This window comes from Podospora pseudoanserina, chromosome 1, assembly GCF_035222485.1.
Source record: "Podospora pseudoanserina strain CBS 124.78 chromosome 1, whole genome shotgun sequence".
Classification (NCBI taxonomy): Eukaryota; Fungi; Ascomycota; class Sordariomycetes; order Sordariales; family Podosporaceae; genus Podospora; species Podospora pseudoanserina.
This window is the reverse complement of record NC_085920.1, coordinates 67,850-90,207: the sequence shown is the minus strand read 5'-3', so window position 1 is coordinate 90,207 and position 22,358 is coordinate 67,850. Positions and strand designations below refer to the sequence as shown.

The following is a 22,358-nucleotide window of genomic DNA, read 5'->3' as shown; positions in this document are numbered from 1 at the left end:
CCGAGATTGTCGCGGCCATGCTCCTCTTTGTAAGAGTGATATAGAAGGGACCGCCGCTTCTCTCAGTCCATCCCCGTCTCAGTCGGGAGGTCTCAGGTGAATTTTTCTCTCACAGCGCTAATCCAACGGGGACCAACCGAGCACCTCAAACTCGTCATATCTGCTTCTGCTTCAAAAGGCCCCATCACGTTCTTTTCGCAGCCCTCGAGGGCCTTCCCGTCACCATGCTTCTCCCCAGAGAATCCCCAAAACCAACCATGCTGGGCTCCGAGTTTGGCACCACGCCAGACACCAAGCCAGAGGTCCGCCTCAATGCCGTCGGCATCTGGTGGATCGTCTTCGGCGCCGTCTGGACCGCCCTTTTAGCCTGCGGGATGGGATATCTCTACACCAAGCGCAAATCACCAACCGTTCGAATCCGTGGTCTCCCCCTCACATTTGCCGGCCTCATTCTGCTTCATCTCTACTGGATCACGGTTCAGATCGGGTATGCCATTGGACCTCTTGCCCCCGAGATGGCCCAGTTTTGGATCATGAGCATCTGGTATCCCTTTGGCATCGCTCTCTTCCAAGCCGGCAACAGCCAGTTCCTCCATGTTGCCAAAGCGCAGAGCAGATTCGCCCGACCACCCAGCCAGATGAGCAGCCGCTTTGACGAGAGGAAGCAGCAGCCCAAGACGCTATCGAGATGGCAAAAGATCAAGGCTATGGAATACCAGACGAAAATGGCAACCTTGGTCACAGTGGGCATGTCGTGCCAGGTAAATATTTTACCTTTCCTTCATTCTCGAGTTGGGGACGTGAGGCTAACCATGTGCTAGTTCTTGGTCGTCATGATCATCTTCCTCATCTCCCGCAAGTTCCACTCCGATTTTGGCATTCCCGGCACAGAGGTGTACGGGTCTACACCGGGCGAGATTGCCATGAAGCAGGGTCGTGGTTGGGAGTGGTGGCCGTCTCTATTTTGGCAGTTTCTGTGGGCTTGGGTGTTTGCCCCTATTATTCTCTGGCGATCACGCGAGATCCGTGATACCCACGGCTGGCAACTGCAGACCATCGCCTGCTGTCTTGCAGGGTATGGAATTCTTGATACGGAGCACTTCCCAGGGTTACTGCTAACATGGCCACAGACTTCACGCAGCGCCCATGTGGCTTGTTGCCCTCTATGTTCCCGAGATGGCGCCCGTCAACATGTACTTTATTCCACCCCAATGGTATGCCTCAAGCCCTTGACCATCGGCGACTTGTTACTGACAAGAGTTGCAGGATTGCTGTTTCCATCTTCATTATGGAAATCTTTACTGTGTTTGTTCCCTGCTATCAGGTTCACAAGGATGAGGCTTTGGCCAAGGAGACCTGGAACATCATCAAGAAGTGGGAGACCAAGGGCAAGTTCGGCTCCGATAAGAGCGTGTCCACCGCCGACTCTACTGTTCCCGGCACCCCTCTGTCCCCCACGTCAACCAAGGTCGGTCGCGAGTCATCTCTCAACTTTGGCGACCCGTGGAAGCAATCGTCCGTGATGGAGAGCGGTGACGGTGACTTGGCCATCAACTCGATTCCTGATGACCGCATCTTGACCATGGATGCCCTGGTTCATGTTCTCTCCAAGAACCCTGAGCCTCTCCGGCAGTTCTCTGCTCGCCGCGACTTTTCTGGCGAGAATATTGCTTTCTTGACTGCTGTCTCAGAGTGGAAGGCGTCGCTGCACCCTGCTTTCACCAGCAACCGTTTTGAAGCCCCAGACGACGTGGTCCGACAGGCATACACCAAGGCTCTCAAGATTTACTACGAGTTTGTCTCGCCTCAGGATGCCGAATTCCCCCTCAACCTGGCCTTTGAGCAATCCCGGCAGCTGGGTGGTCTGTTTGACCGTGCTATCCGCGACCTGCTCGGCGACAGCCGCGCCAACGTCGATCCTGTTACCCCCTTCATGTCTGCCGGCGTGCACGACTGGCGGATGCCAGAATCGAGGGGATCCGAGTCAGGCATCATGATCTCTGTCCACGTCGAGACGGACAAGATGCCTGCCGTTCCTGGTATCGCGATCGTCCCCAGTTCCGACGGCAAGGGAGAGGAAGAGGGGATCGCCTTGTCGGTCTCTACCAACAGCATGATGAACACATTCCAGGATGTCTATCAGGGTGACATCCCCGAGCTGTTCAACGCGTCGGTGTTTGACGCGGCCGAGAAGAGCATCAAGGAGCTGGTCCTGACAAACACGTGGCCCAAATATGTCCGGGAGCGGAGGAACTCGGAGTCGTCGTCGGCGTCGGGGACCTCGTCGTCCAACAACACTTCTGATACGGACGGGACGCTCAAGTCCAAGAAGAGTTCCAGTTCGAGTTTGTGGTGGTTTTTCAGCAAGGGGTGATGATGTCTGTTTTGCTTTTATGACTAGGAGGACGCTGGCACCAGTCTGTACTACACATTGTGTTTTCTTGTTTTTCTATTTGCGATAATGTCTGACGACTTTTTGGGGAGCAAACCATGATTTTACGCAGCCGGGAGCGAGCAGCCTTGATGGCTTTTTGTTGGATGGACGATGAAAAGAGGGGGGAAATCGTCGTGGATGGATAGCTTGTTATACCCGATAGCGCAAAATGTATAATACCTTGTATTCTTAGTATGAACTACTGATGTAGCAAGTAGCAAAAAAGCCGTTTTTGGTCAAACTGTTAAACGGGACGACTGAGTAAAAAACTGCCCCTGGCGGCACATTCATTTGAAATTCAAGTTGATAAAGACTGTTCGTGTTGGGTGGGCAAAGAAACCGATTTGAGCTTCACTCATCAGGCCGAGGTGTGATGGAGGACTAGCTGAAGTATTTGAGGTAGCTTAATATCGGGGCCGTTATCAAAACTACTATCCAGAAAAGCAACATATGTGTACCCAACTTTGTCACGAAGTTTAATTTTGAATAAGAAGTCGACACACCAAAGCAAACAGATACAAAGAACGTAGACTTGGGACTTGTAGTATCCAATTTTTTTTTATTATCCAATATCCCTCATGCCCATTGGGTATTCCAAGTCTATCAAACAGACGGGACTATACCAAAAAAACAAACTAAACAAATCAACTCCAATATCTTTCCACCTGGGTATATAACATCATTATGCAGCAAACCACTTTTTAGTTCTTCAGTGCCCTCTTAACATCATCATCCACTGGCACGGTGACACCGGCGGCACGCTCCAGAGCAGAGATGCCCTTTTCGCCGTTGGAGCCGTCGTCGCTCGTCTCGCCGCCACCGTGGGCGAGCTGGACAGTGTTATGCTTCCTCTTGTGGATCTTGTCGTCGACAAAACGAACGACGGCAAGGAGGAGGCCGACGGCGAGGACGCAGCAGGCCACGGTGAAGCCGCGGCGGTAAAAGGGGGAGTCCTCGGAGCGGAAGATTTGCGCACCATAAATACCGGCAGTGTTGGCGCCCATGATGACCATAGCCATGGCCAGAGCGCGGACTTCGGAATCCTCGCAGGTGAGCGACATCCAGGCAATGTTGAGAGGGTGGCTGAAGGTGCCAAAAGTCTGGGTCCAGACGACGCCAAAGTAACGCGCTCCCTGGAGTCTGGGGTGGTCGGTGAAGATGCGGTTCAAGACGTAGCCGAACAGATGGCAGGACATGCCAGCAATGACGGTCTCGCCACGGACATCACTGTTGATAATGTTAGTAAGAATTCCAAAGAATTCAGAGAGAAGGAAACATACTAGTGATCGGATACCCAGGAGAAAGCCCACGAGGTGGGAATCTGCAGAAAGAGACCGACGGAAGCCATGGCGTTGGCCTGAAGCTTCTTGTAACCGAAACCAGAGATGATGGTGGGAGAGTAGGTGTCAAAAGCGCGCTGAGGACCGTTGTTGCAAAGGGTGATGATAACGTGAGACCAGAGGCGCCAGTTGGAGAAGGCTCTCTTGAAGGCATCAATCTTGATGGACTTTTTCTTCTTGCCCTTGGCCGGCTCATCGAGAAGGACACGGGTCTGAAGAATGTGAAGCTCCCTCTTGGTAAATAAGCTGATGCCTGGCAGGAAGGCCGGGCAGGGGTTGCGGAACGAATCGGGGAGGCAGAAACCAAGAACGAAGCCGCAAAGAATGGTGAAGCCACCCATGAGCACAAACAGCCAAAACCATCCAGCCTTTCCGCCAACACCTCCCATGTGAAGAATACCATAGGCCAACAGCTTGGAAGAAGCCTGGCCGAACTGGTTACCAAAGTAGAAGAACATGACGCGCTTGGCCGTCTCAGCGCGCGTGTACCAGGTCGAGAGCGTCCAGAGACCGCCGGGAATGAAACCAGATTCGGTGATACCAAGCAGCAGACGGGTGGCAATGAAGGAGCCATAGCTGTTCTGGAAAGCTTGGAAGGTCGAGACGGTGCCAAAGAGGAAGAGTTGCAGGGTGAGCCACTTGCCGGGGCCGACGCGGTAGAGAATCATGTTGGATGGGATTTCGAAGAGCACGATGCCGAGAGACAGCATCTGCTGACCGACGTTGAACTCATTCTGGGTGATGCCGACATCCTCGAAGAAGCTGTCAGTGATGGCGTTGGAGATGTTTCCACGATCGAGTTGCAGGCAGAAGAAGCCCAGGGTGAGCAGGGGCATAATGATCAGATCGAGCCTAGATGGGACAGTGTTAGTGGCCGGGCTATCTAGGTGTCGTCGGGCAGGTGGGGCGCAGGGGAGCATGCAGTAGTGCCAGAACTTACTTTCTCTTTGCTCGTGCCTCCTCCTCCTTGGTCCAGTCGACGCTGAGTACCAACCCGCTCTCGTCCTCGGTGGGAGGTGGGAACGAGCCCGGGTCAACGGTGGCCTTCTCATCGACACCCATGATGGATAGCGGGCTTTGTGTATGGGCCCTGCCGGCGGGTGTTGTGAGTGATGTAGAACTTGGGGTTGTGGGTGATGAGTTGGGAGTATCGGCAGTCGGGATACCCACTCACAAAAGACACACAACCACTGGTTCTATCTGGATCGAGAGGCAAAGGAGTGCCGATGGGACCTGGCCTTATAACCAGCTCGACCAATGTCGCCAAGTAAATCAGCTTCTCTTTTGCTCAAGGTTTTCTTCGCTGCTCTCCAACCCCCTCCCCATGTGCCCGAGGGCATCCCGCAGGGGAGGCGGAAAAGCCCAGAACGACAAGGGCAACGAGAGCGGAGCAGCCGCGCAGGATTTCCCTCTGTCTACCGTGGCTGCATCTGCGGTTCTGCACTCTGGACTGGGCCGGGGAGCTGGTGGGCGTCACTGGTGTGGATGGCGTTGATGGTGAAATGCCCCGCGGTGAGCACGCAATACGCCATTGTGGGCGACTGCGCGGGGAGGCGAACGTGATAGGCGGTCGACCATAAAAGACTCCAGAGGGCCTTCGGGTCTTGGCTATCCCGCTTCTTCCCCGATCAAACCGACGGTAGCGGGCAGCCCTTGGCCGGCCTGCATTGTTTGCTACGAATTTTCCGACAAGATGCTGACCGTTATCACCAGATTCCACAATTGTGTTTTTTTGACTGACGTTGCTGAGAGCCCGAGTCCACCGCTATCTCGCGCCCAGCCCTTCTATCCCAGGAATGGCGTCATGACAGCCTCTTATTCGGTTCAGTGGGGGTTGCCCGCCACAGCTGCCAAAAAAGACAAACTTTGGGGTTTGACATTGGTTCTCGATGGCCGCCAAGTCGTCGTGGCTGTTGAGGCTTGATCCTCGACCGGGTTCGGAGCGCGGAGCCAGCCAATCCAGGTCTTGGGTTCTTGGTGTTCTTGGTGGTCTTGGCCTGTCGTGATTTAGCCAAGACTACTTGGCTGCAACTACACATGGCTGAGTACCTTACTACAGACGACCGACACACTTCCCGTCAGAAATTCCAAATATTGGCCGTAGGATTGCTGCCAGCTCACACATTGGCTTGATAAAAATGTCTTTTTTCTCCTGTGTGCCCATTTTCAATCAGTCTGACGTGCGAATTGGTAGAACAAAGAGACTCCACATCTGTCCTAGTTCGAGTTGAGGTGCATAGTTAAGGTTAGGTATTCGACATCCCACCCCAGCTGGACCCCTGAATTTGCTAGTGTTGGTTTCATTTACCTTGGAGTGCCGACATAGACTGTTTTTTCGATCTCTCGGGTCTGTTTGGATGAGATTGGTCTCGCCTCACCCACGAACTGTCAGCTCGTCGTTCAATAATGGTACGTATGAAAAATGCAGCGGCACATGCTAGCACGCCAACCTGTGGGATCTGCCAGAGGGGCAATGGGAGGGACCCTATCAGAACTTCTCGGATGATTGCCCGCTCCTCGGTCTTCTCCTACTATGGTCATCCGTCACCTGAGCAGGCCCTCGACCATAAAAGTAACATCGACATGCGATGCAATGGATGGCAGCACAAACTAGCGCAAGCAGCAAAGGCTGCATGCAGCAGCAAGATCTTGCTCACAACATTCTCTCGTCACCCCACAAGACCCTGGTGCCATCCTCGCTAGACATTTGGCCACGATCAACGGGATGTGCCGCTTGCCTCCCCAATCACTCACCACGTCGGACCTCGTACGGCGCGGTTGGATTAAGGTCGATGGCCCTTGCTTTGGGGTGCGCCGACTTCATCTTGGCAAACCCACGTTCTCACTGCCAAGATGTCACCAACCCTCCTTTGGGACTGGGAGCAAAGAGGGGGGCAACTAAAAGATAGAAACGGCTGAGAGGGCTGATGGCCTAGACAAACAAGCAAGCCCTAGGCCTTGGATGGGGGTAATTAGCGGGTGAAAGGGAAGCTTGACTGGGGCTTTCCCCAAGTCATACGTACCATTTTCAGGGTTCAAGTTGCTTTCTTTGATGAAAGCTGAATTAGCAGCAGCCACGCTGCACGTTGTTTGACACGCCTCCCACGTTTCCTCGTCTGTTGTTCCTAGCTGCGTCGGACTTCCAACAATGGCCATATGTCAGGTTGAAAGTTCCTGAGATGGGACGGGAGCCTTGGGATCTAGACCCCGAATCAAGTAGTCTTCGCACGCGGGACGGAGCTTTCTGCCGAACTGGAGAGCTGGAGTGGATTGTTACCTGGATCTTTTCACCGAACCTGACCGGGAGGGCGGCTTCATGCATGCAGAGGACTTGCCGTTCACATTTTCTTCCTGCCTGCAGCTGACTGCCGAGACTGAACCAAGCGCTTGGAGAGAGTATCTGTGGAGATCTGGATCAGCATGAGATGGGATTTTGGGTATAGTGCTGGGGATCAGTCATGGCATTATCCCATCGAATGGGGATCATGACGGTAGCATTGTGGGGGGCCGCGGCTCAGGCTCTCTCATCTGGAAGCTGGAGAATGCGTCTCTCCTAACCGCCACCGAGTGCAGTGTTTTTCTTCCTGTGATGTTACTGTCGTACGCCATGGTAGCATGTCTCTGTTAACTGCAGATGGCCTTTCCGCAGCGAACCGTGTCTCAGGCTTCATGATTGAAGCCCTCTGCATGACATCAGGAGGAGGAGACAGAGGCATCGCATATATGACCTTGGGTCGTCTAGATTGGGACGATCTCGATAGCGATATCTTGTGTGGCAATGTCACCTTCTGATCAGACTGCTTCACTGTAATATGTTAGTCGTGAGAAATCTTCCCATCCATCTTTCGAAGCTGTATTAGATGGTGTGGATGGACGTCTTTTTGGTTACAGAGTCGGACTTCTGGGTTTTCACAATTGACTACCTACAGCAGGGGTGGTGGTGGCGGCATTTTTCTCATCTTTGTTGCCTGTTTACATGCCCCTGAACCCCTGAAGCGATTAGAGGTATCCACTTCAATCAACAAACACCAGAATACTATCACGAGGGACAAGTACATCACCTCTGTGTTGCCAGCTAATGTCGCTGGAAAGCCGTCAAGCTCCTGCAGAGCATGCACTGAGGCACCTTTTTATGGTTTCGTGGTACGAGAATCTACTTGTTAAAACAGCCTATGGCCCTGTCTAAACTTGCAGCCCACTCTGCAGGCTCCTCAAAATTTTCTTTGCCTCTTCCCTTGTCTTCTCGACAATTTCGCCTGCCGGGTCAACACTTCTGACCAAACCAACGCCACTACCAGCATATGTTGCCGTCCTGCCAGTCTGTCTTCCCCAGGCTTTATCGCCGTCTTCTTTCACACTCTGGTCGTGTTTCTTCTTCAGCTGATCAAAAGAAATGCCACCCTGAGTGTGTTCCTCCCAGCTTCTGTTGACTATTGTCCTCGGCGCCCACTTCTCTTCCGGCCACCCAAACGTCCCCCTCAGGTGATTATACAGATGGGTCCTAACTGTATTCTTTCCGCCGTCTTTAGCCTCAAGCACAGCGTCCTGGTAACCCTTTTTGATTCTCGCCTCGTTTGAACACAGAAACCTTGTCCCCATGACTACCCCAGATGCCCCCAGGCACAGAGCCGCAGCCACACCCCTCCCATCAGCAATCCCTCCCGCCGCAAACAGTGGAATGTCACCTGCACCCCTTTCCTCCAGTGTATCTTTGATTTCAGGCACCAACGTCCCCAAACTAGCCCCATCACTCGTCCTCCCATGCCCACCTGCTTCCTGTCCCTGGACAACCAGCACATCTGGCCTCCCCCGTTTCGACTCTGCCGCCTCAACCGCCTCACCCACAGTCCCAACCTGCAACCAAATCTGACTCCTCCCCTTGGTCACCCCTCTCAACCCCTCAGTCCAGTCGTCAACATCCTTTTGCCCATCCTTTGGCGCAAAAAGCCAAATCGCCGCCGGGATAAACTTTTCCGCCGCCTCCTTCGCCGAACCGAGATCACCATTCCACAGCTGGAACCCAATCCCAACAGGTAGAACCCCCTCGTCTTGGACGTTGAGCCGTGCAGCGTCAGAAGCCCGCTGTGAACATAGAGAGGCGGCTTCGGTCAGATCAGTCAGGATGGACTCGGGCTTGATACCTGGGCCGATGAACCCCAAACCTCCAGCCTCAGAGACGGCGAAAGCGAGAGCAGGGCCCGACATGACACGCATGGGGGCTGAGATGATCAATGGGAAGGCGGCCCAGGGGTAGTGGCTCTTGAGTGAGTTGCGGATGGATGAGGCGGCCATTTTGACAGTATCAATAGTTTGGTGCGTTTGGCTCAGGGCAGTTGTCAATGATGGTGATGATGGTGATGATGGTGATGATGGTGATGGTGATGATGGTGATGATGGTGATGATGGTGATGGTGATGATGGTGATGATGGTGATGATGGTGATGATGGTGATGATGGTGATGATGATGGTGGGTGGGGTCTTTAAAGGTGAACTAGTCCGCGGAGTTCCGGTTACTCTCGGGCGGGCCAGCCAAACACAGCTCGTTCCTGAGCAAATCACGGTCGAGGCTTGTGGGTTTAACTCGCCGCCGACGGTGATAACGGCAACAACTCGAACGCCTTTGTTTGCACACCTGCAGGCCGGTGGGTTTTCGATATGCTAGGGTGTTAGGTGAGCATAAACTCATCAGTACGACCTCGATGGTATACTTGCTGCAACACAGAGCAATAGCGGCAACAGCCAGCAAAATATCCACCATTGGAATGAGTGAAGTGATGAGATGCGTAATACAACATATATGCTCATAATCATGATGACCGTACCCAACCGTTGCCCATACCCATGCTACCCAGCCGTTGTCCACAAACCAAAGAAAAGGAAAAACCTCAAGCCACAACCGCAACCCCAATCCCAAGCGGAGCCTGGCTCAACATAGCATTATTAGCAACATGGCCTTCGGGTACAGCCTCCACCTCGTCTTCAAAGTCGGCCCAACCCCTTTCAGGACCCCAGCGAACTGACAAGCCCCGTGCATATGCAAGTTCCAGCAGAGCACGCATCATGGCGCCCGATTTCTTGACGCTTGACCAGGCGTCAAAAGTCAAGCAGTCGATAAATGGCATCTCATCCAAAACGCTGCTGAGAAGGCTGGTGCTGAAACCTTCGTAATATCCATCGTGACGACGGAAGCCGCTGAAGATGCCATCACTGGGATCGCACTCGACAAAAACGGTCAGTTTGCGCACGTTGACGCAATCAGCAAGCCCGAGCGCTGGGTTCACAACCCATCCGCGGGGAGGTTTGCTCCAGCCGGGGCCGAGCCGCAACTCTAGGGATGTCAAGCAGTTACGCTGACGTGGTTTGAGGCGCGCAAGGAGAGGCTTCTTCGTCTTGAAGTAGCGGCCCGGATGCGTAGGGAACAGCCGGAAAGTACGGCTGCTGTAAAACATGTGGGTTGCTTCATAGTAAATCGTCCTGCATGTGCGCATGAGGCCCAGCTTCTTGTGGATGCGCTTGTAATTTGCCGGATCAAGGTCGAGAACACGGTCGACATCGGCAAAATAATAACCATAAATGGTGATCCGGAGCTCGGGTGGCAGATCCAAGAACCGGAACGGCTTCTTTGGCTCGGCCTTCTTGACCACGGCCGCGGTGATAGAATGGCCGGGCGTATCGGAGATGGTCAATCCGTGCATCTTCTTCAACATGTCATCATCCAAGTCGTGTTCTGCCTCGGAGGCATAAGTAGATGGGTAGGTCGAGCTGACCGGGGTCGCGTCGCTCGAAGGAACCGGCGTGGGGCGGGCGGAGGACGAGGCGAGAGAGGAGGAGGCAATGGCGCGGGCACGAGGGCCCTTTGCCGTCGTTCGGCGGGCCATGCTGCGCTACTCTATACCGTGGTATCTATGAGGAAGGATATGGGCTGGTTTGGAGGTTTGGAAGTCGAGTAAATGCTCAGTCTTGGCTTGCAAAAGGCGAAAGTAAGGCTGTGTAGTGCCAAGTTACGAGTTAGTAGTGGCAAATGTTTGCTGGAGGGACGGACTGATGAAACCTACGGTCAATTCTGGTTTGTAACAGCTAATCGCAAATGCACAGTCTGGGTGCTTGTTGGGCGGGCACAAATGCAGAACTCAGAGGGTGGTCCCATGGTGAGCACTGGAAAAAGTCGACTCGTGGACCACCCTCTAGAATGCATCCGCGGCGGCCATGGCAGGCAGATGTGACAGAAGAATTGATGCTTTGGCTGGGATGAAGGTGCGAATCATGGAATCGCAGGGGTGGAGAACGGAGAACCAGGAGGAGGAAACAGCCGCGACTTTTGAACCACACCAGGTAGATGAGGGGAAATGGATGAATGATAGGTTCAATCTCACAGGGGAGGGCAGGTACTTCAGGCACAGGTTCGACGACTGCATCGATGCAGAAAGGCAGTTGATGATTGAACCGAATCCCATGGCTCAATGCTCAATGGCATGCGGGGCATCACAAGGGTGGGGCACGTGAGAGCGGGGCTCTCCGACAGCCAGTTCACCATGACGAAAGACTGGACCCACCACTGCGGGCTTATCGGCTTATCGGCGATCGAGTTGAGAACATGCGATTGGCCTGGCAGGTGGCAGAGGGCCGGCAGTGGCAGGGATTGTGTGGGCTTTTTTGACTCCAACGACTGCTTGGCAGATGTGCAGCAAGAAGGTTTTGAGATTTTTTGGTCAGAGCTTTGGACCAAGGTATGGGCCTCAACTGGTCAGTTGTTCAGCTGTCATCGAGGTTGGAGCACTTTGACGACTTGCAACCCATCTTCACATCCAGCTGCTTCCACTTCCATTCTTTCATACGATATCGCCGACTGTAGCCGAGACCGAGGAGGACCCCGAGAGACTGAAGCAGCAACATCCAGACAACAAAAGTCATGATGCTGGCACGAGCTGCTGCGCGCCCGGTTGCGGGTGCGAGAGCTGCGGCTTTTGCGGCGTCGTCGGCCCTCCCCCGCCAGACATTGCCGGCCGTATGGGCCCGAGGAATGGCCAAGGACAACAAGTCGAGGTTTAATGCTCCAAAAAAATCACCGTCACAAAAGGCCGCTGCCGAACAGCAGCAGCAACCAAAGCAACCAGATGCCCCGCCATCACCACCACCACCACCGCCACCACCGTCGTCGGCCGCCGAGACAGAGGCCAAGTCAACCACACCCCAGGAACAGGAGCCCGAAGAGCCGATACCCGATCTGTCCAAGCTCCCAGACCTGACACAGGGCATCCCTTCGACTTTGGAATACGAACGGGCCGGTGCTACAGACAAGTCCACCATCGGAGACGAGGCGGCTTCGGAGGCCGAAGCGGCGGGTGCTGGGAGCGGTGGTGATGGGGGTGGCAGCGGCGGGAGAAAGAGGCCAAAGGGTGAGCTTCCCGCTTCTGCCTATGTCTCGTCGTCGGAGCGCAAGCGGAAGTGGTGGACCTATTTCGCACTCGCCTCTGCTGGCTTGGGTGCTGTCGGAGGCACCGTGTATCTGGGCAGGGAATGGAGCGAGGAGGAGCTCGCCAAAAACCCCAGTGTTGGCAACGGCTGGAGTCTGGGGCTCTGGTGGAAGCGCGCCGTGTCACGCATGACGGAGACTGTCACATACTATCAGGAGCCGTCATTTGAGAAGCTGCTCCCCGACCCTGACCCGTCCTTTGAACGTCCCTACACCTTGTGCATCAGTCTGGAGGATATGCTGATTCACAGCGAATGGAGTCGCGAGCATGGATGGCGTGTGGCAAAGCGGCCGGGCGTGGACTACTTTTTGCACTACCTCTCGCAGTACTACGAAATCGTCCTCTTCACCACCGTCCCCTGGGGCACCGGCGAACCGCTGGTGCGCAAACTGGATCCCTACCGTTTCATTATGTGGCCCCTCTTCCGTGAAGCCACAAAGTACAAGGATGGCGAGATCATCAAGGTATGACTGCCAGCCCTCCCCTATCTGACATGGACGCCGTTAGACTTACACACGTGTCTCCAGGATTTGTCGTACCTCAACCGTGATCTGTCAAAGGTGATCATCATCGACACCGAAGCCAAGCACGTCCGTGCCCAGCCCGAGAACGCCATCATCCTCCCTAAGTGGAAGGGCAACCCCAAGGACAAGGACCTGGTCGATCTCGTCCCCTTCTTGGAGTTTATTCACACCATGCAGTACGATGACGTCCGCAAAGTCCTCAAGTCGTTTGAGGGCAAGAACATTCCAGTCGAGTTTGCCCGCCGTGAGGCCCTCGCCCGCGCCGAGCATCAGCGCAGGCTGGGTGCCAACAAGGTTAAGGCCTCGGGCGGCGGCATCGGCTGGCTGAGCAGCCATCTCGGCCTCAAGCCAAGCAACATGAGCTTGATGGTGACGGAGGGTGAGGAGAACCCCACCGAGGCGTTTGCCAAGGGCAAGATGCTGCAGGATATCGCGCGTGAGAGAGGCATGCGTAACTACTTGGCGCTGGAGGAGGAGATCCGCAAGAATGGCGAGAAGTGGCTGAAGGAAGAGCAAGAGCTCCAGGAGAAGATGCAGAAGGAAGCCATGAAGAGCATGAAGTCGTCCATGTTCAGCTGGTTCGTCAAGGATGAGGAGACATCAGCCTCATCCTCAACAGATAGCACTTCGGGGCCCAAGACGGCGTAGACCTGAACACCCCCACTATGTAACAATAGTCCAACCACTCTTTTTCTTCCTCTCTGTTGCTCGAGAAGATTGGGAGAATGACCTCTCTTTCTGTCTCGGACAGGGTGGCCGGAGCAGCAACAGCAGCAGCATGTGAGCCACGGCTACGTTGGGACAGCGGCACATAGGGGTCATGGTAATGCAGCAGGGCGGCGAAAAAACGACCAGGTTGATTTGTATGTACGATTACAGGCGATCAAGGGGAAAAATGTATGCGTATAATTTGTCACTTCACTTTTTTTCTTTCCCTATATCGGCATGACAAGACGTTTGAGGTGGAACAAGACTTTTTGCCCTCTGGCTTGGACGGCAAGGAGAATCTGTGACAAGAGGCTCCGACTGATGGCCGACCATGGCACGACACAACGTCTTGCTACGTGAGGTGGAAGAGGGGGCGATGGTGACATGCAAGGGTCCCTGACAGGCATTTCGTACTGGTTGAGCAACCTCATTCAGTGACCTGGCAGATCTCGGATGAGTACAAGCAGTGCCAAACCGCCCAAATGGGGAGCCTGATGTTGCACGCTGATGTTGGGGTGGTGGAACAACACAGGCCGGTTTCACGACATGTTTGGCATACTCAACTTTGGTGATGGTCCGGGATGATATCTTTTTTTTTCTCTTTCCTTCGCCTGTCAAAGCCTTGGTGGAAAAGAGTTGTCAGAAAGGTACGGTCAACGTGGGCAAGGAGGCGGGTGTTACGTTCAAGTTAGCCACTGGACAGTCCTCACGAGAGCTGACAGACCTGGGCAACAGGAACATCGTCCTGCCGGTCTAGAAGCGCAATGACCTAGGCCAGGGGGACCATTGCAACCGGTGACGACCACGACTTTCTCTCCCCCCACCGAGATTGAGGTGACAGAGGTGGTGGGTGGTCGATAGCGGCCGGGTCACGACGTGGTTTGTATGGGTGACGAGCCGGGCGCTTGCCTGTTTCTTGCTACCCAGCCGCCATGAGCTGGCTTGGTGTCTTTCTTGACGTGGTCGATCATTCTGGCTCGCGCAGACAGCAATGCGAGTTCTGGCCGGGCTGGTTTGCTCAACGCTGTAGAACAAGAGGGTAATTCTCGTTGACTTCAACCCGGGCGTGGTTGGGATGTTGAGGAGCGAAAAGGATATATATTTCCATCTCCCTCCCCCGGTTTGGCGTTTGGAATATCTCATCATCCAACGCATACATCTCTGCATTCATACAGTCTTTCTCTACTCAGTTCCAGTCGGCTCCAAAAAGTTGTCCTTGTTGAAGCCTCTCTTGTCGCCAAGATGCATATTTCTCGCACCGTTCTCACCACCATCGCCATTGCGGCAACAGGCTCAGCCCTTCCCGCCTCCAGCTGCGGAAACGGCAACTGCCCCCACAACGGTGGAAACACCCGCATCTCGAGCGGCAACGACCAGGGCGCTCAGCAAGGTCAACAGGGTCAGCAAGGCCGCTTTGACAAGACCCGCCAGAACGGCAATGGTGGTCTGTCTACTCGCTCCCACGACCTAATGTTCGCCGCTGGCCACGGCGCCGACTCCGGAAACCAGATGGGCGGCAGCAACACCGGCAACAACGGTCTCTACGACAAGTCCGGCGACTACCTTGGCAAGAAGGAGCTCAATCACGAGAGCCTCCAGCTTTCGACTACGTCTGGCGGCTCCAATATCCCCTTCACCAAGGAGCAGCAGTACCAGCCCCGCTCCGAGGTCAACTCCGGGCTTCACAAGAACAACAACGGCCAGCAGCAGCAGCAGCAACAGCAAGCTCAAGAGAATGGGCAGCTCATGACCACCCTCGACAAGATCCGGGAGCTTCTCTTTGGTCCCCAGCAGCAGCAGAACCTTGAGCGCCAGCAAGAGGGCAAGGGCAAGACCCAAGTCCGCCGCTCTGAGGTTCAAGGCCAGCAGCAGCAGGGCCCCATGGGCTCTGGTGCCCTCGGCAACGCTGGCCGTTTCGAGTCCAACGCCTACCCCCAGAACAGTCTCGAGCAAGAGAGACAGCGCCTGAGAAACGGCCAGCTTGAGCAGCCACTCGGCAACAACGTCAACAAGGACGAGGGCCTCACACAGGGTCAAAACCAGAGAATCCATCTGGATAATGGCAACCAAGGCCAACAGTCGACCAACGGGCAGCTCCAGTCCGCTATCAAGGGCGGTGAACACCAGAACCCAGCCATGAAGGAGCAGGATGTCCCCACGATTGTCATTTCCCAGCATGAGAAGGTCCAGCCCCGCGGTCAGGGACAGTCTTCCTCCAAGGGCTCCAGCGCCAGCACCAACAATGAGGGCGACAGCGAGTCCACCAAGTTTGTCCAGCCCGCCCAAATGAAGACTTACAATCAGGAGGATACCCCGATGCAGCAGAAGCTTGAGAAGGGTATCTCGTCCTCTCAGCTCCTCAACAAGGGCGAGAACAACAACCAGGGCCGTCTTTCTGGCCGTGCCGAGCATCAAAACACCAACTCTGGCATGACCAATGGGCAGGACGCAAAGGCTGAGAAGGTTCTTGGCTCTTCGGATCAGGGACAGCAATGGGGACAAATCCAGGACGAGCTCAAGAAGTGCCTCTACGTCGCTGGCCAGCAGGGTGACATCAACATGTGAGTTCATGCCTCTCCCGGCGTGAGAACAAGAGAACTGACCAAGAAACAGGCTCCGCGACTGCTTCAACAACGACGCCGACAAGATGTCAGGCTCCCTCCAAGGGCAGCAGGGACAGCAGGGGCAGCAGCAGCAGCGCTTTGATTCCAACAACTCCGGCCAGAATCAGGGACAGCAGGGGCAGCAGCAGCAGCGCTTTGATTCCAACAACTCCGGCCAGAATCAGGGACAGCAGGGGCAGCAGCAGCAGCAGCGCTTTGATTCCAACAACTCCGGCCAGAACCAAGGTCAGCTCCAGGGTAACAAGGTCCAGGCCTAGGCTTGCCGACAATGTTCAACAAAATCAACAAAAGCATTTATGAGGATGGATGACTGGGATTGGATTAGATCAGTGATGGACGTTTGAGCCTTGGTCTTTTTTGCATTGCTCTTTTTCTGTGCTAACAGCAGCTTGGATATCTGGGCGGCCACTCGTTTAGTTATCTCATTATTTCCTTGTTTTCTGTCATTTTGCATTGCATTTGTTTTGTGTTTTGTGATATTCTTGTGCTGTCGAGTTGGGCCACTCTGGCAAGAACTTCTTAGCTCGAGGGTAGAAGAATAAAACAGTCATTCACTACTTTGCTGATGTCCAATGAAATGACAAGGGGCCTCCTATTTTCAAGTGGACCCTAACCCTCGCCTCCAACCAACCAACCGCCGCCGCGACTGATGTGCCGTTGACATGCCGTGCCGCGACTCGACTTTGACGTTGCAGTGGCACACGCTCGCTGACAAGTGCCACTTTCGGGGTCCAACTTTTTCTGGGACGTTTCCATTGTTTCAATCGAACCTGATGATCAACCTCGACGACGCCAACAACGGATTTTTATTTTCCTCATTCTTTTTTCCTTCTCCTCGCTCCTTTCTGATTTTCTTGTAATTTGTAATCTTCAAAAAGAAAATGTCATGACGCGATTCTGCAGCTTCCCAAAGCCGATGGCGATTCTTCGCCATGTCTTGCGCGTCCTCATTCCCGTCTCCATCGCCCTGACGATTTATCTCTACCTGTACCCAGTTTTTGGCGCCTGCGCATTTCCGCTGCCGCCCTCTTCGTCGTCGGAAACACGGTCGCCTTTCCTCGAAACGGCCAAATCCCACTGGGTCCCCGCTTTTCTCGCCAATGCGACGGCGACAGCGACAGCGACAGCGACAGCGATCAACTCGAGCATCGAGGAACCTCCCGCCCCGGCGCTCCCCTCGAAAAAAGCCCCTTTCCGTCTCCTGACCCTCGGCGATCCGCAGTTGGAGGGTTCTACCTCGATTCCGATTGAATACCTCGGCGTTTTCCCCCATGCGAAATCTCTCGTTCGCAACTTTAAGCTGTCGCGACTCGGCATCAAGCAAGCCCTCCACGATGTTGTCGATATTCTGCTAGAGGACACCTTCAACTTTTTTGAGTCGGTCCGCAAGATCATCGACCTGTTCGGCAACGATTTTTACCTTGCCCACATCTATCGGTCTGTCCACTGGTGGACTCGCCCCACACACGTAACGGTATTGGGCGATCTTGTCGGTAGCCAGTGGCTCAACGAGGCCGAGTTCACCAAGCGCGCGAACCGATACTGGAACCGTGTCTTTCGCGGCGCAGAAAAGGTGCCCAATTCTCTGCAGGCGTATCCGGCCGAGGAGTACGATCTGTCCGGGTACCTCTCCCGCTTTGACAATGACACCACCTGGGCCAGGCGCATCATCAACGTGGCGGGCAACCACGACATTGGCTATGCGGGAGACATCACCACGAATCTGACGGCGCGCTTCGAGAAGGCGTTTGGAAAGATCAACTACGAGCTGCGGTTTGAGCTGCCCCTGCCCGAAGGTTTTGACAGCAAGACTCTATATGATCCCGACACCAACACCGAGTCCACCAGGCTGATCCCTGAGCTGAGATTGGTGGTGCTCAACGACATGAACCTCGACACCCCGGCGCTCTCGACCCAACTGCAAGATGATACTTATACCTTTATCAACAATGTCATCAACACCGCAGCCGCAGTCGAGTTTGAGGGGCACTATACCGTGATTTTGACCCACATCCCGCTGTACAAACCAACCGGTGTCTGCGTCGACCAGCCCTTTTTCGAATTCCACTCGCACGACGGGACTCTGAAGGAGCAAAACCAGCTCAGTGTTGCCGCGTCAAAAGGCTTTCTGGAAGGAATCTTGGGCATGTCGGCTTCTTCCAGTGCCCCGGGCGGCGGCAAGGGGAGAAGAGGCATTATTCTCAACGGCCACGACCATGCTGGATGTGACACGTACCATTATGTGAACCAGACGGCCGAGGGTGGAGAGTTGGAGTGGCAGGTGAAGCGGTGGAGGCAAGCGGTGAGGGAAAAGACGGTGGGAAAAGAAGCGGAGGGTGTCCCGGGCGTCAGAGAGATCACCGTCAGGAGCATGATGGGAGACTTTGGCGGAAACGCAGGCTTGTTGAGCATCTGGTTTGACGAGGAGAGCTGGCAGTGGAAGGCCGACTACGACACCTGCCCGCTGGGGACGCAGCACCTGTGGTGGCTGGTGCACATTCTGGATCTCATCGCTGTTGTTGGGCTGGTGGTGTACATTGCCTGCGGAGCTCTCAAGGTGGTGGGATTGGATGTTGATGGTCTGTTTTGGGGATCAAGCAAAGCATCAGCCAAGATGCCGGCGGCAACTACACAAACCGAAAAGGCCCGAGCACAGCCCAAATCTGGGTAGGGGTGGTTGCCTGAGTTGATATTGTATATCTACCTGGCCCTGTGCATAGACAGTTGGACATGCCCTTTTTGGATGGCATCCTCTTGGTGTATATTGAACTCATATTTGGTCAGCCGAATGCGACCCCTGACATTTATGCATATTATCTTTCGGCTCCAGCACGGCGGTATTAAAGCGTCCGAGCTTTCAACCCCATCAAGATTTAAATGCTCGCTAAGCAACTCCGGCCCTCTTCCTATAGGATCGCATATCCATCCATATACTCCGTATGGACCGAGCCAACGCCGGCGTCACAGACCAGTAGAGCTAGTCCACTTGGCCCATCTTTTGTCGGCTGGCGATGCCGCGTTAGGTTTCTATTGGTGGAGAGTCTTTGCGGCATCGTCGTCGTGCTGAGAGAAGGCGGTGTTGTCATCAGCTAGCATCTTGATATCAAGACCCAAGCAAGAGCTGAGGCCATCCCAAGCCTTGTGATCGGTACTCCACAGTGCCGCGCAAGAATTGATCCCAGCTTCTGCCATACACAAGGGCAGGGCATCCCAGCACGTACCCCACAGGCACCAGAGGCGTGGGCCCAGTCGTCGAAAAGTTTAAATTGGTAGAGGCAACAATTTGCCAGATCACCACAACAGGAAGGAGAATCGCTGGTAGGGTCGGGGTTGGGGGACTGGGCGAGGGAGCTTGACTGGTGCCTGTGATCGGGCACTGCCGTGTGCCGAAACGTGTTGTCCGGGTTCGAAATCCTTCAATTTTTCTTCGGTCAGAATAACCGCGGGATTCACGGGGGCTCGCTCGGACGCACCACCCGTTGGCCGTTGCCGGTCCGCCTCGGCCGGGAAGAGCCAGCCGTTTTCATGCCGCTTTTTTATCAAAAAGAAGAACAAGCTTGGGCCTCTCTGTTTTTCCCGTCTCCACCGTCCGATTTTGACTCCTCAGCATCGCCCTGTGAGCACTGTTGATCGATCTCGTCAAACAAGTTAGGCTCCACCGAAAAGATCCTCGTGGGCCACCAGTCGCTTGGGAGCTAGCGAGGAGAAAAGCAACAAGCAAAGTCTACCACACAGACGACCTGAAGAAGAAAAAGAAAAAAGGGTGGCTTGTGAAGGTGGAACTAGAGATATTCACTACAACACACTAGGGTCCCGGCAACGTGCACGCGGGGAAGCCTGTTGTTAGCAGCGCGACCTCAGGGTAACATTCAAAACTAAGTGACTGAGATCACAAACGTCTCGTCAAGGCTCTTGCAGGCATATATGTTAACAAGCATACAGTATCTACAGAGGTGCAACTGCCGCTGTCAAGTCACGCGAGGAGCGGAAACAAACAAAAACGCTGCTTGGCCCGTGGAGGATGCTGTTCGCAGAATGGCACCATGTCGAAGAATAAGAAATTATTGGCCACGTTTTCTCCTCTCTGTCCTTGAGTGTGACAGCAACATCCCAAACTATTGGCAAAGTAGGGCCAAGGATCCATCAGAACAGAAACGAATCAATGGTCAAGTCCCTACGCTACGCGGTGACCCTAGGCGGCGCCCCTTGATGTCGATATGGAAGCTTCGGGGACCATGCTAGTCGAAAACAAAAACCCAAACGAAACATCCACAATAGTTCTGGGCTCGATCTACCCCTTTCCGTTTCCGGCTAAGCCAACCCTCTCCACCAGGCTGCACACAACACAATCCCCTGTCCTTCAGGGTTTGCTTGCCAGCCCAGGAGGTCGGTACGACAAGGGCCACCCCTCGGCAGAAACGTCGATAAGGAAGGGAAGCCCGGGGGCATGATAGTTCCATGGTATTAGGTCTCAGTTTATCCACAGCTGTTGAGTGGGTGTCTTCCGATCCTTTCCATCTTTGATATTCTGTATAACAATTCCAACCGCCTCCCTCCCACCGGTCCCCTGATCATCTCGGCTGCCTTGATAATCTCGATCTCCAGCATCTGCAGATCTTTGTTCGCTTCACAGGTCGATCCAGCCGCCCAACCGTTGGCAGTTGGGGTTGTGTTCTTCCATACATTCGTTACCTTTGTTTCGTTCACCTTATATTAGCTTTCCGGCGAGTTTCGGATCGACATTCAGACAACCAACGATGGCCGACGTAGTCCTCACTACGCAAGAGGACGGCACCAAACCGGACCAGTTCGCCACCCCAGTCGCGCTCACTCCCGCCGAGCTCGCCGCCCTTCCTCACGACGATGCCGGTCCAAAACTCGTGGCCTGCGTCTGGACCCTTACTTGTGTCGCTGGCGCCTTTTTGGCTCTGAGACTCTACTGCCGGATGCTCAAGAGGCAGAGTTTGTGGTGGGATGATTACTTTCTCATTGGAGCTATCGTAAGTCTCACGATACCCCCAATTCTCTTGTCTAGGTCCCCAGTGCTGACGCGTGAGCCAAGTTGTGCATCACCGCCGAATCTTCCTTGATGACCTACATGACCACAATGGGATACGGCAAACACATTTGGGATTTCCCCATGGAGAACATGATTCACCTTTTGCTTCCCATGAACATTTCGGGCACCCTCTCCGTCACGGCTGCCGTGTGGTCCAAGACATCCTTCGGCATCACCTTGCTTCACCTCACCGACGGCTGGATCAAAAAGGTCACCTGGTTCTGCATCATCAGCATGAACATCGCCATGGGCCTGTCCGCCTTGTTTCCCTGGGTCTCTTGCACGCCTATCCAAAAAGTCTGGGACATGTTCGTCGAGGGCACGTGCTGGGCGCCGCACATCTTGGTTCGCTACAACATCTTTTCGGGTTCGTATTCGGCCTTTATGGACTTGACACTTGCCATGCTCCCGTGGAAGTTCCTCTGGGGCCTCCAGATGAGAAACAGCGAGAAGATCGGTGTGGGTATCGCCATGAGCATGGGTATTTTTGCTGGAATCACGGCCATCATCAAGACCAGCATGGTCAATGTCATGTTGTCTGAGGATTTTGGTAGGTCCCCCAGACTGCTGTAGAGAAGGACATTTTGCTGACCGACCTTAAAATAGCCGATGCCATTGACCTTTGGATTTGGGGCAACGCCGAGGTTTCCGCTTCGATCATCGCCGCCTCTATCCCCATGCTTCGTGTTCTCGTTCGTGACGCCAAAACCTCGAGACAATACCACAGCGGCTACGTCAAGGAAACCGGTGCCAGTGGCAACCGCAGCAGAATGATCACCATCTCCAGCCGGCCCGCCCCCACCGGCAGCGATCTCGAGCTTCACCGACTGGGTGACGACGACCAGAGCGACCGAGGAATCCTGGTGCAAAACGGGGAGAAGATGAACCCAGGCAAGAACGGCATTGCCCAGGTCACTGAATTCACTGTTCAGTATGAGGATGAAAAGACGGCCCAGAAGGTTTAGGGGTCCGGCCCTGTTGTCATGTTCTTTTCTTTTGTTCCTGGAATGAAGTGACGGCCGGTTGAAAGGAGGTTCTGGAGAAAAGGCGCTGTCAGGTTTGAAAACTGATTCTCAACATCCCAGTTCGGTTCTATAATACCTGGTTTCAGGAAATATTTCTCTTCTTTATTGAACAACAAACGCCAGGTGATTGCAGTTGGTGGAAACACAAGACGGATAAATCTAGACTGTA

The 22,358-nt window shown here is 54.3% G+C and overlaps 9 protein-coding genes across 9 annotated transcripts; 5 read left to right on the top strand and 4 right to left on the bottom strand.

The window, feature by feature from the left end:
* Nucleotides 1–224: 224 nt before the first annotated feature.
* Nucleotides 225–2,796, top strand: QC764_100700 (uncharacterized protein; the record flags this gene model as incomplete). Its single annotated transcript, XM_062941291.1, has 4 exons — nt 225–761; nt 822–1,075; nt 1,131–1,214; nt 1,267–2,796. 4 exons carry the CDS (start codon nt 225–227, stop codon nt 2,372–2,374), a joined length of 1,983 nt encoding a protein of 660 aa, XP_062804063.1. The 3' UTR covers nt 2,375–2,796.
* Nucleotides 2,797–2,833: 37 nt separating this feature from the next.
* Nucleotides 2,834–4,836, bottom strand: QC764_100710 (uncharacterized protein; the record flags this gene model as incomplete). Its single annotated transcript, XM_062941292.1, has 3 exons — nt 2,834–3,661; nt 3,715–4,626; nt 4,715–4,836. 3 exons carry the CDS (start codon nt 4,834–4,836, stop codon nt 3,136–3,138), a joined length of 1,560 nt encoding a protein of 519 aa, XP_062804062.1. The 3' UTR covers nt 2,834–3,135.
* Nucleotides 4,837–5,598: 762 nt separating this feature from the next.
* On the bottom strand, nt 5,599–5,938 carry QC764_0000340 (uncharacterized protein; the record flags this gene model as incomplete). Its single annotated transcript, XM_062939673.1, has 2 exons — nt 5,599–5,771; nt 5,896–5,938. 2 exons carry the CDS (start codon nt 5,936–5,938, stop codon nt 5,599–5,601), a joined length of 216 nt encoding a protein of 71 aa, XP_062804061.1.
* A 2,018-nt stretch (nt 5,939–7,956) lies between these two features.
* On the bottom strand, nt 7,957–9,066 carry QC764_100720 (uncharacterized protein; the record flags this gene model as incomplete). Its single annotated transcript, XM_062941293.1, has 1 exon — nt 7,957–9,066. One exon carries the CDS (start codon nt 9,064–9,066, stop codon nt 7,957–7,959), a length of 1,110 nt encoding a protein of 369 aa, XP_062804060.1.
* Nucleotides 9,067–9,660: 594 nt separating this feature from the next.
* Nucleotides 9,661–10,653, bottom strand: QC764_100730 (uncharacterized protein; the record flags this gene model as incomplete). Its single annotated transcript, XM_062941294.1, has 1 exon — nt 9,661–10,653. The coding sequence occupies one exon, from the start codon at nt 10,651–10,653 to the stop codon at nt 9,661–9,663; it is 993 nt and encodes a 330-aa protein (XP_062804059.1).
* Nucleotides 10,654–11,449: 796 nt separating this feature from the next.
* Nucleotides 11,450–13,421, top strand: TIM50 (mitochondrial inner membrane protein required for protein import; the record flags this gene model as incomplete). Its single annotated transcript, XM_062941295.1, has 2 exons — nt 11,450–12,713; nt 12,777–13,421. Exons 1-2 carry the CDS (start codon nt 11,685–11,687, stop codon nt 13,419–13,421), a joined length of 1,674 nt encoding a protein of 557 aa, XP_062804058.1. The 5' UTR covers nt 11,450–11,684.
* Nucleotides 13,422–14,723: 1,302 nt separating this feature from the next.
* Nucleotides 14,724–16,683, top strand: QC764_100750 (uncharacterized protein; the record flags this gene model as incomplete). Its single annotated transcript, XM_062941296.1, has 2 exons — nt 14,724–16,042; nt 16,095–16,683. The coding sequence occupies 2 exons, from the start codon at nt 14,724–14,726 to the stop codon at nt 16,360–16,362; spliced, it is 1,587 nt and encodes a 528-aa protein (XP_062804057.1). The 3' UTR covers nt 16,363–16,683.
* A 308-nt stretch (nt 16,684–16,991) lies between these two features.
* On the top strand, nt 16,992–18,776 carry QC764_100760 (uncharacterized protein; the record flags this gene model as incomplete). Its single annotated transcript, XM_062941297.1, has 1 exon — nt 16,992–18,776. One exon carries the CDS (start codon nt 16,992–16,994, stop codon nt 18,774–18,776), a length of 1,785 nt encoding a protein of 594 aa, XP_062804056.1.
* Nucleotides 18,777–20,862: 2,086 nt separating this feature from the next.
* On the top strand, nt 20,863–22,345 carry QC764_100770 (uncharacterized protein; the record flags this gene model as incomplete). Its single annotated transcript, XM_062941298.1, has 3 exons — nt 20,863–21,105; nt 21,168–21,714; nt 21,771–22,345. 3 exons carry the CDS (start codon nt 20,863–20,865, stop codon nt 22,127–22,129), a joined length of 1,149 nt encoding a protein of 382 aa, XP_062804055.1. The 3' UTR covers nt 22,130–22,345.
* Between the last annotated feature and the right edge of the window lie 13 nt (nt 22,346–22,358).